The sequence below is a fragment of the Manis pentadactyla genome, chromosome 4, assembly GCF_030020395.1.
Source record: "Manis pentadactyla isolate mManPen7 chromosome 4, mManPen7.hap1, whole genome shotgun sequence".
Classification (NCBI taxonomy): domain Eukaryota; kingdom Metazoa; phylum Chordata; class Mammalia; order Pholidota; family Manidae; genus Manis; species Manis pentadactyla.
The window spans coordinates 138845738-138861032 of record NC_080022.1 but is presented as its reverse complement, the minus strand read 5'-3'; the positions used below and the strand labels follow the sequence as shown (position 1 = coordinate 138861032).

The 15295-nt window shown below is 56.9% G+C and overlaps 1 protein-coding gene and 1 long non-coding RNA gene across 5 annotated transcripts in view; one reads left to right on the top strand and one right to left on the bottom strand.

Moving 5' to 3' along the window:
* Window positions 1–316: 316 nt before the first annotated feature.
* The window catches only part of ATP2A3 (ATPase sarcoplasmic/endoplasmic reticulum Ca2+ transporting 3), a 32423-nt gene continuing 17444 nt past the window's right edge, over window positions 317–15295 (bottom strand). For 2 of the 4 annotated variants that reach the window (XM_036887106.2, XM_057501020.1), the window contains 11 exons: window positions 14964–15095; window positions 14484–14609; window positions 13212–13430; window positions 12765–13100; window positions 10846–11066; window positions 9772–9974; window positions 9094–9179; window positions 5773–5906; window positions 5183–5300; window positions 4558–4675; window positions 317–1696 (listed from right to left, as the gene is read on the bottom strand). In XM_036887106.2, coding sequence (XP_036743001.2) covers window positions 1677–1696; window positions 4558–4675; window positions 5183–5300; window positions 5773–5906; window positions 9094–9179; window positions 9772–9974; window positions 10846–11066; window positions 12765–13100; window positions 13212–13430; window positions 14484–14609; window positions 14964–15095 — 1713 coding nt within the window. In that variant the 3' untranslated portion in view covers window positions 317–1676. The remainder of the gene's footprint in view (window positions 1697–4557; window positions 4676–5182; window positions 5301–5772; window positions 5907–9093; window positions 9180–9771; window positions 9975–10845; window positions 11067–12764; window positions 13101–13211; window positions 13431–14483; window positions 14610–14963; window positions 15096–15295) is intronic. The other 2 variants (XM_036887116.2, XM_057501021.1) reach the window with 2 other exon arrangements.
* Window positions 8122–9975, top strand: LOC118913283 (uncharacterized). The gene is made up of 2 exons (XR_005025148.2): window positions 8122–8634; window positions 8745–9975. It is a non-coding gene; the product is annotated as an uncharacterized LOC118913283 (long non-coding RNA).

Genomic DNA, 15295 nt, shown 5'->3' with positions numbered 1-15295 from the left:
GATACTGAGGATCCAGGCCCAGCCCTACCCTGGGCCAAGTCATGAACCCCTCCCAGCATGTTTCCTCAGTGGGGACATGAGAATCGTTAATATGAGCAGTGGGGTCCCACCAAATGCACTCAGTGCTGTCTCTCAGGGGCAGAATCAGGCCTCGCCATTTGGGTGTGGCTTGGGAGATCTGGGACTCTCCCGAGTCTTGCCTCAAGGAAGGCAACCATCCCTGCTTGGCAATGTGAGAGCCCCAGGCCTTTGCCCCCATTTCCGGGGGTGGGGTGGGCGCAGGTGGTGAGAGGCTAGGTAGACACGGAGGCAGATGGCAGGACCACTCTCCAGGGAAACAGTCGCCCCGGGCACTCGGGCTTTATTTCTCTATCAAACTGCATGTCAGCAGGTGGGGACAGGGCCCTGCCCCCTCCCCAGCAGGAAAGCAGCTGAGCCCCTCTGGGGCAGCAGGGGAGAGCCGCCCAGAACCTTTGAGGTGGGGGGCGGGAAGGGGCCACAGAACCCAGAGCCCATTTGTCTGCAAGGCAGGGAGGGGGGCTTTCGGTTCTGGGGACCAGGACAGGGATGTGAGTCTTTAATTTCCATAAAAAACAATCACTTTGTACCCTTTCTAGGAGCGAGAACACAGTCATTGACTGTTTTCTTCTGTGTCTACTTTTTGCCAAAGGGGCAAAAGCTGAGTTCAGAGACCATTTCTGTCCATCAAACCCTTTTTCCTGTCATCTGAACCGATCACCCAGACTCATTCCTCCAGCAAGGAGAGAGGGAGAGGACATGGTGACCAGCCCTTCTTAGGGCCATCCCCTCGGTCCACGGGTGCGTGGGCTCAGGCACGAAGAGTGAGCCCCCGAGTGCAGAGGATGCAGAATCACCTAGCCGTGCAGACCGAGAGATGACCACGCACTGGGATGGGCTGGAAGGACACGGTGGTCAGGAACCCAAGGACATCTGGGGTCTCAGGCACCAGGGACACAGAGGGCAAATTGGCCTCAGCTTGGCAGAGCAGACAGCACCAAGACTCGGCGCATGTCATTTGGCTAGGACAGGGAAGCCTGGGTGTGGGGGTGAGCCGAGCTGAGGCAGGTCGGCTCTCTGACCCCTCCATCCCCAGCATACATAAGAGGCTCAGGCCCTTGGGAGCCAACTTTGTGGAAGCTGAGCAGAGTTGGGGGGCCTGCCTGCACTCCTCGCGGTGCACAGCTGGACCCAGATGTCCCCTCTCCTACCCCCAGCTGACCAGGCTCCAGACCAGGCACTAAGTGGGAGGTCAGAGCTGGGGAGAGCAGCCTCCAGACGCCCTCCGTCAGTACATAAATGCCCAGCCTCTGAGCACGGGGAGCAGGCTCCAGACTGTGCTTGTGGGTCTGAGGGCAGAGGGCTTGGCGTCTCTCCATCTCCTGCCAGCTCTGGATTCTGGTCAGGCCCCTGCTGGCTCCTGGGCCACTGCTCCAGGGAGGAACTTGCAGGGAGAGTGCCAGAGACAAACAGTACAGAGCCCCCAGGCAGAGGGAAGCAGGGAGAGAGCCCCCGGCCTGGTCAGGGGGCTGGCTGTCACCTTGACAGGGCCCAGTGAGCAAGCAGGCAAGCATGGTGGCAGGGTGGGGAGTGGGGGCGAACGCTTGGGCACCATCAGGCTTAGGTGTACACCACAGACTCCACTGCGCCGCTGACACTCACTGCTTGTTCTTTTCTTCTGGAAGAAAAACACGAGTATGTATGTTACATTGTGTGTGTGAGAGCACACATGCAGGAGGCTTCCTTCCAGCCCTCCCTCAGGTGCCCGCACCCTCCATCCCCCCAGGCCGGCCCCACTCTCCTGGGCATCACTCAGCCGCCTCCTGGCTCCCTGCTCCCTGTGCTGCCCCTTGATGTTCCCCATCCTCCTCCGCTCCATGCGTCCCACCAGTGGCCCCGCCCCCCGCTCACCCCAGTGCAGTCTCCTCCTGGTTGTCACTTTGGGGAGCCACCACCCAGCCTCAGGAGGTCCAGAAACCCAGGGCATCACGGACCTGTTGTCCATCCCACCCGGCCGGGCCTGCTGATTTCCCCACCTGCACCTCTCAAGCTCCCTACCAGTTTCTCCCCTGCCCAAGGCCTCAGCCCTGCCCTCAGCCCCCATCTTGCCTCATGATCACCCTCCTGCCCCTGGCATCACACTACAAATCCAGCCCATTTCCCCCTGCCATGGCTCCCACCTGCCCCGCAGAATAAAGTGCCAGCCCGCCTCACCTCCTGGACCCTCCCATATCTGTCCCTACTCAATTTCTCCAGGCCTCCCTCCACTCTACCTGGCCAACAGGCCTCTGCCTGACAGCGGCTCAGCGGCACCTGGGCAGAGCCAGGTGAGGCAAGAGGACCTCCGGCCCCATGGTGCTGACCCAGCATCCACAGATACCCTCAGGAAACATCCCTCATAAATCATGGGGAAGACAGGAGCATCAGGCTTCTGCAAAACTTCCCTAAAAGGCAACCAGGCTAGTTTGGGAACTTAACAGAGCCCCCCTCTCACCCCGCCCGAGGGACTGCAGTGCATGTGGCAGAGCTGTCTGGGCTTCAGTAAGCTCACTCCACTCCGCTCCTTACATGTGGCCACAGATGCCCAGCCTGTGCCCGTCCTGTGGGCCCCACAGCCCCTCCTGATAGCAGGGCACCACCCTTTCAGGCCAGGTCTCACGACGATCATAGTCAACATCTCAGGTTAATGGTGGAGGTGGAAGTGTTGCATGGGACTAGCCCATCCAGGCTGAGACTCAGTGTCAACCTGCAGCCGGCTCAACACGCTCACCACCTCCCTGCCTTTGGTCCCACCCCTCCTGACTCTCCTCCATGCTTACTCCCAGTCCGCCGGTGGCTTCCACGGCTGCACCCTTCTGCAGCTCCGAGGAGTGTCCAGGGCCTTTACCTTGGCATTCAAGGCCCCCCCCACCCCGATGCTCTGGCCTCACCACTCCACTCCACACTCTGAGCCAGGATAGGCCGGCACCTCCCCACCAGGCTCAATCCTCCCCGCTGAAACCTCTGCTCATACCCCACCCCTTCCAGAAACCACCCCCAACCACCCGCCCAGCAGGGAAGGCTCCCTCTCCAGGCCTTCCAACCTGCCCCATCCTGCCAGGGGCCCCCTGCCCCTCCTAGGCCTGAATCCTCCACCATCTAACAGCCAGTGCTGAGCAGGGCCCAAGACACAGGCTTTCCCCACTGGCTGAGAAGTTTTCTCACTTAAGCATTTTCAAGAAGATATGCAGACCTCCTTGGCAGTTGTGGCTGCTGGGGAAGGTTCTCAAGGAAGACAAGTACAGCTGCCTGAACTGTCACATCCTCGGGAGGCCTGGCTTTGCAGGTGAGTTAGTGTGGTCAAGGTTGGCCAGAGGATTTCCTGGTAGACCCCTGGGCTCCTGGCTCCCACGGATGGAGCTTCAGGCAACAGACCCACTTCCCCTTCTTCACCTCCCAGAAGTGTCCACAGAGGATGGACACAGGGTAGAATGTCTTGTCTGGCTCCCCCCACCCCACCCGTGGGCTCCAACAGGCCTTGCTTTGGCTGAGCACCCTCCTCCACCCTCAGATGAGCCCCTGCTATGTGTCTGGACACCCTTTGAGCAGACCTGTAGTGGCCAGCTTCTCCAGAGACAGGAGGCCAACTTGTTTTCTCATTTTTAATAGAATAAAATATTTGAGGCACCCGAGAGGGCTGGCCAGTGTGGGAGATGGGGGCTGATTGATTGCCTTGGCCCCTGTGGAATGACAGGCATGTGATCTATTTATAACCCCCCCACCCCCAGCACCCTGTCCTGGGACCGGGGCACATTCCTGCCAGAGGTGGCCCTCAACTGCTCCAGCACAGGCCTCAGCCATGGTGGGGCCTGATCTGGGCCCTCCAGAGCGGCCTGGCCACCAGGCTACTGCCTTGGCTCAAACTCCCAGGAGACAGGAGTTTCTCACCCCTGCATCCCCCCCTCTCAGCTCCATCGGTGAGAACAATGCCGACGGCCTTGCCCTCCTTGTCCCTGGGAAGTTCGGAGTCACCCACTCTCTGAGGACTGCTCAGAGGCAGGCGAGGGCACCGTGCCCCAGCCTGCACCCTGCCATTCTGTACTCTAGTCCTGGGTTAAGGCAGAAACAGAGAACCCTCCCACTTCCACTGGCCCACAAAGTGACACCAACGAGGCCACCCTGGTCTGGTCTGGGGTCTGGCCCACTCCACATCTGAAGACTGACCTGAGAAAGCCTGGATAGACAGGCGGGTTCAGAGAAATCAGAGGCCACAGCCCAGAGGAGGGCACAGAGGGCCTGGCCACGTGGAGCTGGTGGCAAGTGGGGAGAGTGAGGCAGCGTGACCCTGAGCAAGCCCAGCAGACCCAGGGTCCCTGCAGAGACCACGGGTTACAACCACCAGTGCCCCTTCATCTCCACTGGGTGACCCAGGAACACTCCCTGCTCTGTACAGACCTGGAGGCAGAAGCTGGCACCAGCCCACTGCCACCCGGGGGCAGAGGCGGCAAGGAGGCAGGACGGGGCGAGCAGGGCAGGGAGGGCCTGAGGCCGCCCACTCACCATGCATGTGGTTCCGGGACAGGTACTTGAGGGCCTCGTCAAGCAGGATGACAGGCAGAGATATCTGGAGCACCACCACCCACTGGCGCCCACTCAGTGGGGTCACCTGGAAAATAAGCTGGAGGAGGGGGGTGGTTAAGGGCTGCCAAGCACCCCCTGCACGTCCACCCACTTCATATACCCGGGCGGCAGTGGACCCCTCATGAGCACGCCCAGGACACCCCTAGAAGTCTCACCTTCAAATCTTTGCCCACCTTGTTGCCTCTGCCTGAAGTGCCCGACCCTGTCCTCCCCCAGGAACCAACCCCACCAGTCCTGCAGGGAAGCCCGCAGGGAGTCTGTATAGGGAAGCGCATCGTCCTTCCCCCTGCCCAGCCTGGGAGAGTCCCAGAGCAAGGGGTCTCCACCTCTTCTGTTCGCCATGTCTGGGGGCTCCTGAAGGTGGGGACACATCTGGAGGATGGCGGCCGGCCAGGGTCCAAGCACAGACCACACACACAGAGCGCCTTCAAGCCTCCCCGCTCACGTCTGCAGACGGCTTCCATGGCCAAGGGAGTGTCAGAGGACATTTTGGACCCTGCCAGCCCTGGAGCTGGAGAGGGGGTGGAGCAGGGCAGTGACTCACGGGCAGGGGCGGGACGAGCAAGATGAGGAAGTGCAGGGCCATGGACATGGCCACGGCCGCCAGCAGCCAGGGGTTCAGCCAGGGTGGCATCCGCAGCAGCGACTGGTTCTCCGAGACACTGCCAAGGGCACAGGGTGCTCATCTCAGGTCAGGACGTGGGCAGGCCCTGCTGTGAGCACCCATCCGCCCCATGTGGAGCTGCACCTCCCTAATTAGACCTGCAGGCTAGAGCACTCCTGGGAGGCTTGTGCAGCCAAGGGGGATGTGTCACTGCTGTCCACTCAGCCCCACTGGGGCCCGTTCTAGAGTTTGGACCCCCTTTCCACCCCTCAGACCTAATCCTGGTCCCTTTATATCTTTAGACTCCAATCTTGGCCCCCTTTGTCAATCTTGGCCCCCTTTGTCTCTCGGATCCCAAATTCTGGACCCCTCTGACCCTTAGACCCCATCCTGAGCCCCCCAGCACTTAGACTGCACTCCTGGACCCTCTGACCCCAATTTTGGGCCCCAACAAACCCCCAGCCCCACTCTTAGGCCTCGGCCTCCATCTATCCTTCAACCGCAGCTCCAGGCCCCTCTGCCCAGCCCACCTGTTGAGGGCGTTGCACATTTCAATGGTCACCAGCACAGACAAGGCCATGGTCGTGGGGAAACATGACTCGAAGACCTCACAGTCAATGTCAGCAAAGAGTGGGTTGTCCTGGGAGCACTTCAGGAAGTTCCTCTGAGAGGCCGAGGTGGGGTGACAGGTGGGGTAAGGAGAACCGTGGTCAGGGGAGGGGCCGGTGCAGGGGGAGAGGGAAGCCTCACTCCACCCGCAGCCCACAGGTGAGGACCCAACACCACCAGTGGGCGAAGTGCTGTGCAGCATGGGCCCAAGGAGTGGGGCACCCAGGATGGGGGCAGGAGGCTGCCCTGTGTGGGTGGAAGGGGACTGTTCCGGGTAGGGGCATGATGGGACAGAGGGAGAGCAGCTGGGGTTAGGATGGGGAGAAGAGCAGGGGGTCCTCGAGATCAGGGGTGGGTCCAGGCTTTACTCTGAAGGTGTAGGAGGTTCCCTGAGTAACTGAGGGCAGGAGTTGTGGGTGGCTAACAGACCACTGAATAAGTAAATGCATATGAAACCAATGAGCAGATTATGCTTGAATAGAAACCGCCTTTGGTGCATAGACAGTGAAGGCTGCATGTACCCTATTTACTGTTACTAAATAAGGTCCCATTCATATCTCCCTCCATTTCTGTTACTGGAATTGAGCTCTACCAGACCTGCCTTTTGCTTATGACTTGGACTAATGAATTGCCAGGCAGACCTATTACATGCCTGTTGGCCCACATTGCTTAAATACAGGTAGGGTGACTGTCTACCAGAAGGGGGCGCCAGCACTTTCCTCTTCTCTCTCACGCAGGATGAACCATTACAAAAGAGCCGTCCTGGCTAGATTTATATCAACAAAAAGATGCAGACTTATTTCATTTAAATAAACAGTGGGCTTTTCTCCAAAAATTAAGCTCCAGGATTTGGGACATGTGCACATATTTTTAGTTGGCACTGACCACAGAGCAGAGAAAAAATGTCCTAAACTTTGAATCTAGCCAGTGACCAAGAGGACCCAATGTTCCTGCCAGTTAGGGCCACCACTGTCAGGCCCCACCTCCCAGATCATACTCATGTGCGTGTTTAGATCCTCGTGCATGTGCACGCGGGGGTAAACACAAAGAGGATGACATCAATTAGTTTCAATAGATAAATGCCCTGCCCATTCAGACCTGGGTTTCACCAGTGAGCACCCGATGCACAGGCAGTATGTCCCAGGTCACAGATCACAGTGTGGCCTCCTGAATTGTTTATGTGAAGGTGCTCGGGGCTGGAACTTCGGTCTCACAGGTTCATCATGAGCCCCGTGGTGGTGGTAGTGGGGCTGTTTCTCTGGGTGATGCAAGTTTTACCTACTCCTTCCCTTTGCTGCCATGGCTCTTTCCTATTTATCTTCTCCTTCAAGGCCCCTTCTGGTTTTCATGAATTTTAATTAACACTTACATAGCTCTTACTATGTGCCAGGTATTGGTTTAAGGTCTTTACAAGTATTGACTCTATTAATTCTCTTGAGGGCCTTATGAGGCAGGGATTATTACCCATTTTACAGATGAGGAAACCAACAGAGAGGTTAAGTAGCCTGTCCAAAGTCACACAGCTAGCGTGGAACTGGGGTGTGAACCCAGGCAGTCTGGATCTAAGTTCCATGCTCTGTTTCTTAACCACTCTGCTGCTATTTGGCAGTTTCCTTCAGGAATCACCCACTGGGACTCTGGGCACCTCTCCTGAAATTCCAACAACTAGAGCTGGAAGTTCTACCTCTGGTCTAACCTTTGACACCTCCAAGTCCCACAGCCATCTACCTTTTCTTTGCTGAAGTGCCCCTCCCCTTGAAATGTGACTGCCCGTTTCCCTGGCACTCTTCTCACCAGACCATAAGCTCTGCAGAGACTGCCTGCTGGGTCCTGGCCCAGCCCTAGTGATTGGTGCCTGGCACACAGTCCGGGCTTGATAGCTATTTCTTGACCAAGTGGTTAAATGAGAACTGGAATGAGCTGAAGACAGATGGGAAGATGGCACCAAGGGGACCAGGGACTGACCGGTTAGTGAGTGTGTGGGGGGGTGCCCAGCATGAGCCCAAGGTGTCTGGGTGACCAGGCAGGGATTGTTTGGGAGAAAGGTGAGAGATCTGACTTTGGGGCGCCCAGAGGATGTATCCAGCTGGGTACGCAGACTGGGCCCAGAAGAAAGGTCGGGTGGGCGGAAGTCCCTGGAGACTTGGGATCCACAGGTCAGTGTGGTAACAGAGACAGCATCAAGAGGAGGCAGCAGTGGGTAGCGCATCCTACTCTCTCCACCCCGCCGCCTCCATGGGAGGTAAATGAGCAGAGGTGACGGAGGCCGGCATGAGCCTTCTGCCGAGGGCCGGGCAGCAGCCTTTGGGATGAGAGCCGGGGCCCATGCTCTGCACTGCTGCCAGAAGGGAGAGCCGCAGAACCCTGAGGGCTCTGGGTGCCAGGGCCGGGCTTTGCCTGGCTATGAACCCCGAGAGAACCCTGCGATCACCGAAATCACAGCCTCCCCAAGGAGCACGCAGGGGACCAGCCCTCACCCACCCTCAGGGCGGACCCCTGGTGCTCCCAGGGTGGGGCAGAGTCAGGATCCTTCCCTTGAGGTCTTTCATCTACCAGAAGACAACACTGGCAGGCACACTCAGAGGAAGGAAATCCTGCATCCTGGCCACTCTCCCCTTTACATGAGAAACCCACAGCTGGCTCTGCAAACACCCTGAAGGCTCTTTCAAAGCTGCGTCGCTGCTCAGACAGGACAGACCAACAGGTCGCAACTCGGGTCTCCTTGCTTGCTTCCAGAGCTGTGCTGAGCTGAGCCAGCCCCATGGTGGACCCCTGCCAGCCAGGTAACTTCAAGAGGTCAGTGGGTCCTTCCCCGAGAAACATGTTGGTTTTGGTGGGGGGCAGGGAGCAGGGGGCCTGGCACATTCCTTCCCTCTACTCTTCATCTCCTCAGTTTGACCTGCTGCCTGAAGTTCTACATTTAGGGGCTCATAACTCTGAGCTCAGACCTCAATGTTTCGGGGGTTCCCCAGTAAAGGTAAGACACTTCTGGGCAATTCTGCCCCTTGGTCTCCCCCAACCAGATGACTGGGAGAGGGAGTGACCACTTCTCTGGCTCTGGGCTGTGCTATCGCAACGTTTCCAGTGGCCCCTTAGGTGGTGGGTGTCTGTATAAGGCTGGAAAGGGACAGCCATTGGCCAACCATAGGGTCCAGACCCCTTTCCCTGGAACACCAATAACTTGGGCTTGCGAGTTCTACCTCAGAAACAACCCAATAGGCTCCCTGGCCGTCCTTGCTCACCAGCTGGTAGAAGGTGATGTGAGGTCCCTCGGCATCGTACAGGAACCACCAGGTGGCGGCAGCCACTGTGGCCAGGCCTACATACACTGCAGGGGGGGCAGGAGGAAACCGGCTATAGTGGACAGCTGTGCTTTACTGGCATCCATTTCCCCTTCCTAATAAGTCCCTGAATTTCTGTCTGAAAATCACCCTCTCCCTCTCTAAGCTGGGTGGTTTCCATACCTACCCTCAGGGCCAGTGACGGGCCTGACAGGCAATCGGCATCTGCCATACCCTTGGCCATGGTGATTGGCCAGGAGATAAGCAGGTAACCCAATCTGAGCTGAGAATAAGCCTGAGACTTTTATCATATTCCTGAGGGAGTAGTAGGATGAAAGGCTCTCCCTTCTGCTGAATGTGGAGTTATAATGGAGTGAGCACGAGGGCTGGCACTGCAGCAGCCACTCTGCTACCCAAAGGTCATCTGCCTGAGAATGCAGTTGAGGCGAGACAATGATACTGTCTGAGGTCTGGATACAGCCATGTATGAGGCATGCACTAATTTTTTCAGTTAGATGAGCCCACACCATTTCTTTTAGCACAAGCCAGGCTGAGTCATACTGTCTGCAGTTTGTAAGACTAACTAATAGGAGAGTCTTAGAAGGCTACTAGAACCCTACTGAGGGCTGAGGCCCTTACCTCCAATAGCCAGATATCGGAAGAGGAGCCAGCCACTGATGAGGGCCTCATGAGGGTTCCGGGGTGGCTTCTCCATGATGTCTAGGTCAGGTGGGTTGAAGCCCAGGGCTGTGGCAGGTAGACCATCTGTCACCAGGTTCACCCAGAGCAGCTGCACAGGGATCAGGGCTTCGGGTAGGCCCAGAATTGCCGTGAGGAAGATACTGGAACCAGAATCATGGGCTCTAGCCCCCAGCAAATGGAAGATCCAGCTTCCATTCATAGCCCAGACTGGGGAGCTCATCCACCGTCTCCCAGTAGCTCCATCTCACTCTGCTAATCCTGATGCATGTGCATGAATGACAAGTATGCATACATGGTTCTGCCTCCTCTGGGGCCATCACTGCCTCCCCAGTCCCAGCCCTGGAGCCTCAGTGTATCTGCTCTTCAGGCCTTTCCTGTTTAGGACCTAACTCCTCTCTAGTCACGCACACACACATGTGGGCAACACACACCTGAACATATATACATTTGTTCGCAGACATGAGCAAAAACCTAGCACAGGCCACACAATTCCACAAACACAAGCAAACACCTACATGCTGGCCCTGACGTGCAGAGACGGCAAGACTCCTATTGTCCAGGCCAACATGCACTCGCTGTTCCCCTTAGGCATTCCTTTCATGCAAACCTAAGTGTGTACACAATTACACACCAGCACGAATCCTGTGTTTGCACTCATGCCCAAAGATGCAGGAGAACACACATGCACACATACACTCCTCTCAGGCACACACACCACATGCACACAACCATGTGCAAAGATACAGGTACACACACAAACACATTACTGCCCGAAGGTGGGGCTGGTTCTTCCATCTTGTGCAACTCTGAAAGTGGCTGGAGGGATGATAGGGGACTTTTTAGGTACTTCCTTGGGGCTGGGGTGCACCCACAGGGGACCCTGGAAAGCTCCAGCCAGGGTAAAGCATGTGTCCCTCCATTCCTGAGCCCCATCCCAGGAACTGGCATTCTCCCGGCTCAGGGATGCAGGGCTGGTCCAGAGGGCTGGGAGGAGGGAGCACAGAGCCTCACCAAACAACCTCGCCGACATTGGAAGAGATGAGGTAGCGGATGAACTGCTTCATGTTGCTGTAAATGGCCCGGCCCTCCTCCACTGCAGCCACGATGGATGCAAAATTGTCATCCGACAGTACCATCTCTGCCGCCGACTTGGCCACAGCTGTGCCGGAGCCCATGGCAATGCCAATCTCTGCTTTCTTCAGGGCTGGGGCATCATTCACCCCATCTCCAGTCTGGGGGCCAGGGTAGGTAGGATTATGCCTGAGAAACTTCCCTTCCACATCCCTGACTCCCTCAGTGCAGCCTATTTCCAAGCTCAGGGGATGTCCCCAAGGAAACAGACAGCTGGACAGAACTAACGGTGAGGTCGAGCCTGAGCTTAGAGACTGGGCTGGGGATGAGGCTAAAGGGGAGGCAAGGGGTACAGATAAGGACAAAGTGGATGGGGAAGGTCAAGTCTAAGGTCAGAGAAGATGGTAAGGTAGGGTCAGGGACAACAGAGGGATGGAATTCAGGTTGGATGTGAGGAAGAAGATGAAATTGAGGGCAAAATTAAGGTCAAGTCAGGGATGAGGTCAAGGTTGTGGCCTAGTTCAAGGACCAGGCAGATGTTGTAGTCGGGGTGAACACTGGAGCCAAGGTGAAGGTCAGGGTCAAGATTGGACTTTGGCTCAAGATTAAAAGTTAAGTTAAGGTAAAGGTCAAGTCAAAAGTCAGAGACCAACTCAAGGTTATGGTCCACTTCAGGAGTGATGTCATAATTAAGGCTGGAATTGCATTCAAGGTCAAGACTGAGGCCAGATCAAAGTTGGAGGTCAACAGAAAGTACTGGGTTAGAAGGATCAAGGTAAATGTCAAAGATCAGGTCAGGATCCAGGTCAAGACTGGAACCTATATCTGGGTTAAGCTCAAAGTAAAGAATCAGATTAAGAAGGTCAAGGTCATGGACCAAGTCAGCAAGAAGGTCAAGAACCAGGTTACAATTGTAGTCAAGGTTGGTGTCCAGCTTAGTATCAAGGTCAAGCCTGCACCACAGGTCAGTATTGAGGTTAAGTTAAAGAACCAGGTTAGGCTAGAGGTCAACAGAGGCCAGGTCAGGGGTGAGGGAGAGGTCAAGAATCAGATCAGTGTTGCTGAATAGGTCAGTCATCGAGAATGAGACTGAACAAAACTGAGAGCAAACCAAATGTCCATCTAAAGCTTAATGGATAAACAAACTGTGGAATATTCATACTGTGGAATGGGACTCAACAATGAAAAAGCAGTCATTCGCCTGAGACAATACGGATAAATCTCAAAAGAAAGAGACCAGACACAAGAGTCATGCTGTGTGACTCCATACATATGAAAATCTAGGACAGGCAAAACTCACCTATGGTGGAAAGAAGTCAGAACAGGGGTTGCCTGTGGTGGGAGCAGGGCCTGGTGGGAAGGGGCATGAGGAAATGGCATGGTAATGTTCCCTGCCCCTTAAGGGTTTGGGCCACAGGCGTGTGCAAGAACAAAACTCATCAGACATACGGTATGCTTAGGACTCATGTATTTCATCCCGTGCAAGTTTTAAAACTTCACAAAGGAAAAGAAACAGAAGCACGGATACTGCTCTCCAGAGCACGCATTCTAATGTATGCGAGGGTGAGACAGAGTGATGTCTGCACCTACTCTGAAATGCATTTAAGAAAAGATGAGTTAATTGATGGACAGGTTTGTGATAAAAATATTATTTATAGAACCTGGATTGTAGAGATACAGGCATTCACTATAAAATTACTTTAATTTCTCTTTGTGCTTGAAATTTTTTGTAATAAAATGTCGGAAAAAATAAGGATGGAGCAGAGGCAGGGGTTGCATGGGTTGCTATTTCCAAGCCTGTGACAAGTGCTCCCTCCACTCCTTGCCACCTCCCCCAGGCACCCATCTGGTGGCCTCACCATGGCGGTGATCTCGTTAAAGGACTGCAGGTACTCCACAATTCGGGACTTGTGTGCGGGTTCCACACGGGCAAAGCAGCAGGCTGTGTGGCAGGCGTGGCGCTGCTGCTCGGAGCTGAGGTCATCAAATTCTCGGCCTGTGTAGGCCTTGCCTGCCACGTCCTCTGTGTCCTTAAAGATGCCAAGCCGGTGGCAGATGGCCATGGCTGTGCCTTTGTTGTCCCCTGTGATCATGACCACGCGGATCCCTGCCTGGTGGCAGCGGGCAATGCAGGCAGCCACCTCGGGCCTCGGAGGGTCCAGCATGCCTACGCAGCCCACGAAAGTCAGGTCTGTCTGTAAGGAAGGGGCAGAGGTAGGGGAGCTGGGCCTATCCACAACATGGTGCCTGCCCAACCACTGACACAGACGCAGCTCCAGGCCCTGCGGTCCTGCCCCAGCACCCACCTCATACTGTGCAAACTTGCTGCAGTCATCCAGCTGCATGTCCTCCTTCTTTGGGGGCGTGTCCCGGGTGGCTAGTGCCAGACAGCGCAGTGTGTCCAAGCCTGAACCCCAATCCCGGATCCTGGCCAGGATCTGCTCTCTGGAGGTGGTGCTCAGGGGTACTGTGCGGCTGCCCACTCGAACTGAGCTGCAGCGCTCCATCACACTCTCAGGAGCCCCCTGCAGTGTGGGGGAGGGGGAGGCAGCTCCATCAGTCAGGACCCCTCCCTCCCACTTGCCCAACTGGGGAAACGGAGGCCCAGATATGGGGAAAGGCCACCCAAGGCAAGGGCCAGAATCTGTCCTTTGATGGCTCAGAGTGGGAACCGAGTGGGCCCTGCTGTGAGAAAACCCAAAGGCGGTGGGGGTCTGCAGAACCCACTTGTGGTGCCCTCCCCACACCAGGCCACCGCCGAGGCCCACTGCAGCATTTTGGGGGTGGGGGTGGGAACGGCAGCCCACCCACAGCCTCCGCCTCCCGCCGGACTGCTGTGACCAGGATCCCAGTTTGCAGGGAGTTCAGCAGCAGGCGGCGAGCAGAGCCCTGCCTGGGGACCAGAAATAGAGCCATACTGAGGGGTGGTGGATGTGGCCCTGGCAAGGTGGCTCTGGGGGTGACAGGCTCCTCAGTAGCCTCTGAGTCTTACCTGGGCCCTCACGTCAGGCCTGGAAACAGCCTCTGACCACCCCATCAATGCCATCCCCCTCTGCCCAAAGGGCACTCCACACACTGTTCCAAAGTGGCCCGAGCTCCCAATACAGAAGCCATTTCAAAAGGGGGTAACACCTCCTTCGGCTGCGATTCCTACTTCAGGTCCAAAAGCAGCGACAGGAGGTACTGTCAGAGGTCTGGCAGGAGTTGGTCCTTCCCTCCCTGGGACTGTTCCCGAAACACAGAGCACCAACCACCAGCCAGGGCAAAGGGCTTCTGAAGCCTTCCAGCCTGACCCTGCCACTCAGAGAGGGAGGCCGGGGTCCACGGGGCGGCATGGGGACCCCAGGGTCACACAGCAAGGCAGTGCCTCAGCCTAAGCTGGGACTCCAGGGAGGGGCAGGCCTTGGCACCTGGCCCTGGCTTTATCCCCAGCAAGCCTGGACCCTGTTCCAGTTCCCCATGGCAGGCTGACCACCCTGGTTCTGGGTTCATTGCTGTGACAGTGGGCCTAGAACTTCCCTCAGTCCCCCACGGTGGCAGCCTCTGGCTCTTCGTCCCCAGGCGTGCAGAGGTCCCACCTTCACAAACATCTTGCTGCCTTGGGCCAGCGGGCCAGGGCGGGTGGGCGTGCAGTACACTGACATGGACTTCCGGTCTCGGGAGAATTCCAGGGTGAACTCCTTCTGCATCAGCTGCTTGATCACCTGTGGGGCCCAGGCAGGTCAGGGCACGAGCAGCAAAGCCAGCGACTCAGCCCCATGAAGAGCCTCTTCTCCCTGCAGGACGGTGTCTGTCCTACTCTGACCCCAGCATTTGAGGCCTCCATCTTCCTCTCCATCCCGGGAAATGGCGAATTACTGCCATTTCCTGACCATGCTGTGCATTTCCCGGCCCAATCCTCGCCCACATTCAGCCCTTCTCGGTTCTCCTGAGCCAAGGCTTACTAAGCTCTGAAGTCCCTCCTCCTCCCAGAAGCCTCCCAAGACTTCGCTCTCCTCTCCACTTTCTCTAGAAGTCCCAGCCATGCAGCCTGCGGCCCAAGCCCCCGTCCTGCTCACCGCATTGCAGGCGCCGGCTCGTTCCACCTGGGACAGGGCCTGCAGGTCGGTATCAAATACATTCATCTTCTCCACCAGGCAAGTCAGCGCTGTCTCCGTGGCCTCTCCCACCTTCTCATACACACCCTTGGCCTGGAGGGACCAGGGTAAGGGAGTGAGCGGCAGGCGGCCCCCAGCAAAGCCCCCAGCTGGCCTCCCACTCACTCCATGCCCCCTGGCTCTCCCTTTGCCAGTTATCTGAGATCTCCTCCGCAGGAGTTCTGTGGGCTGGCCCAGCCCAGCTGCTGTGGGGTCTGGGTGCTGCCTGACACTGACGCTCGCTGCTCCCCAGC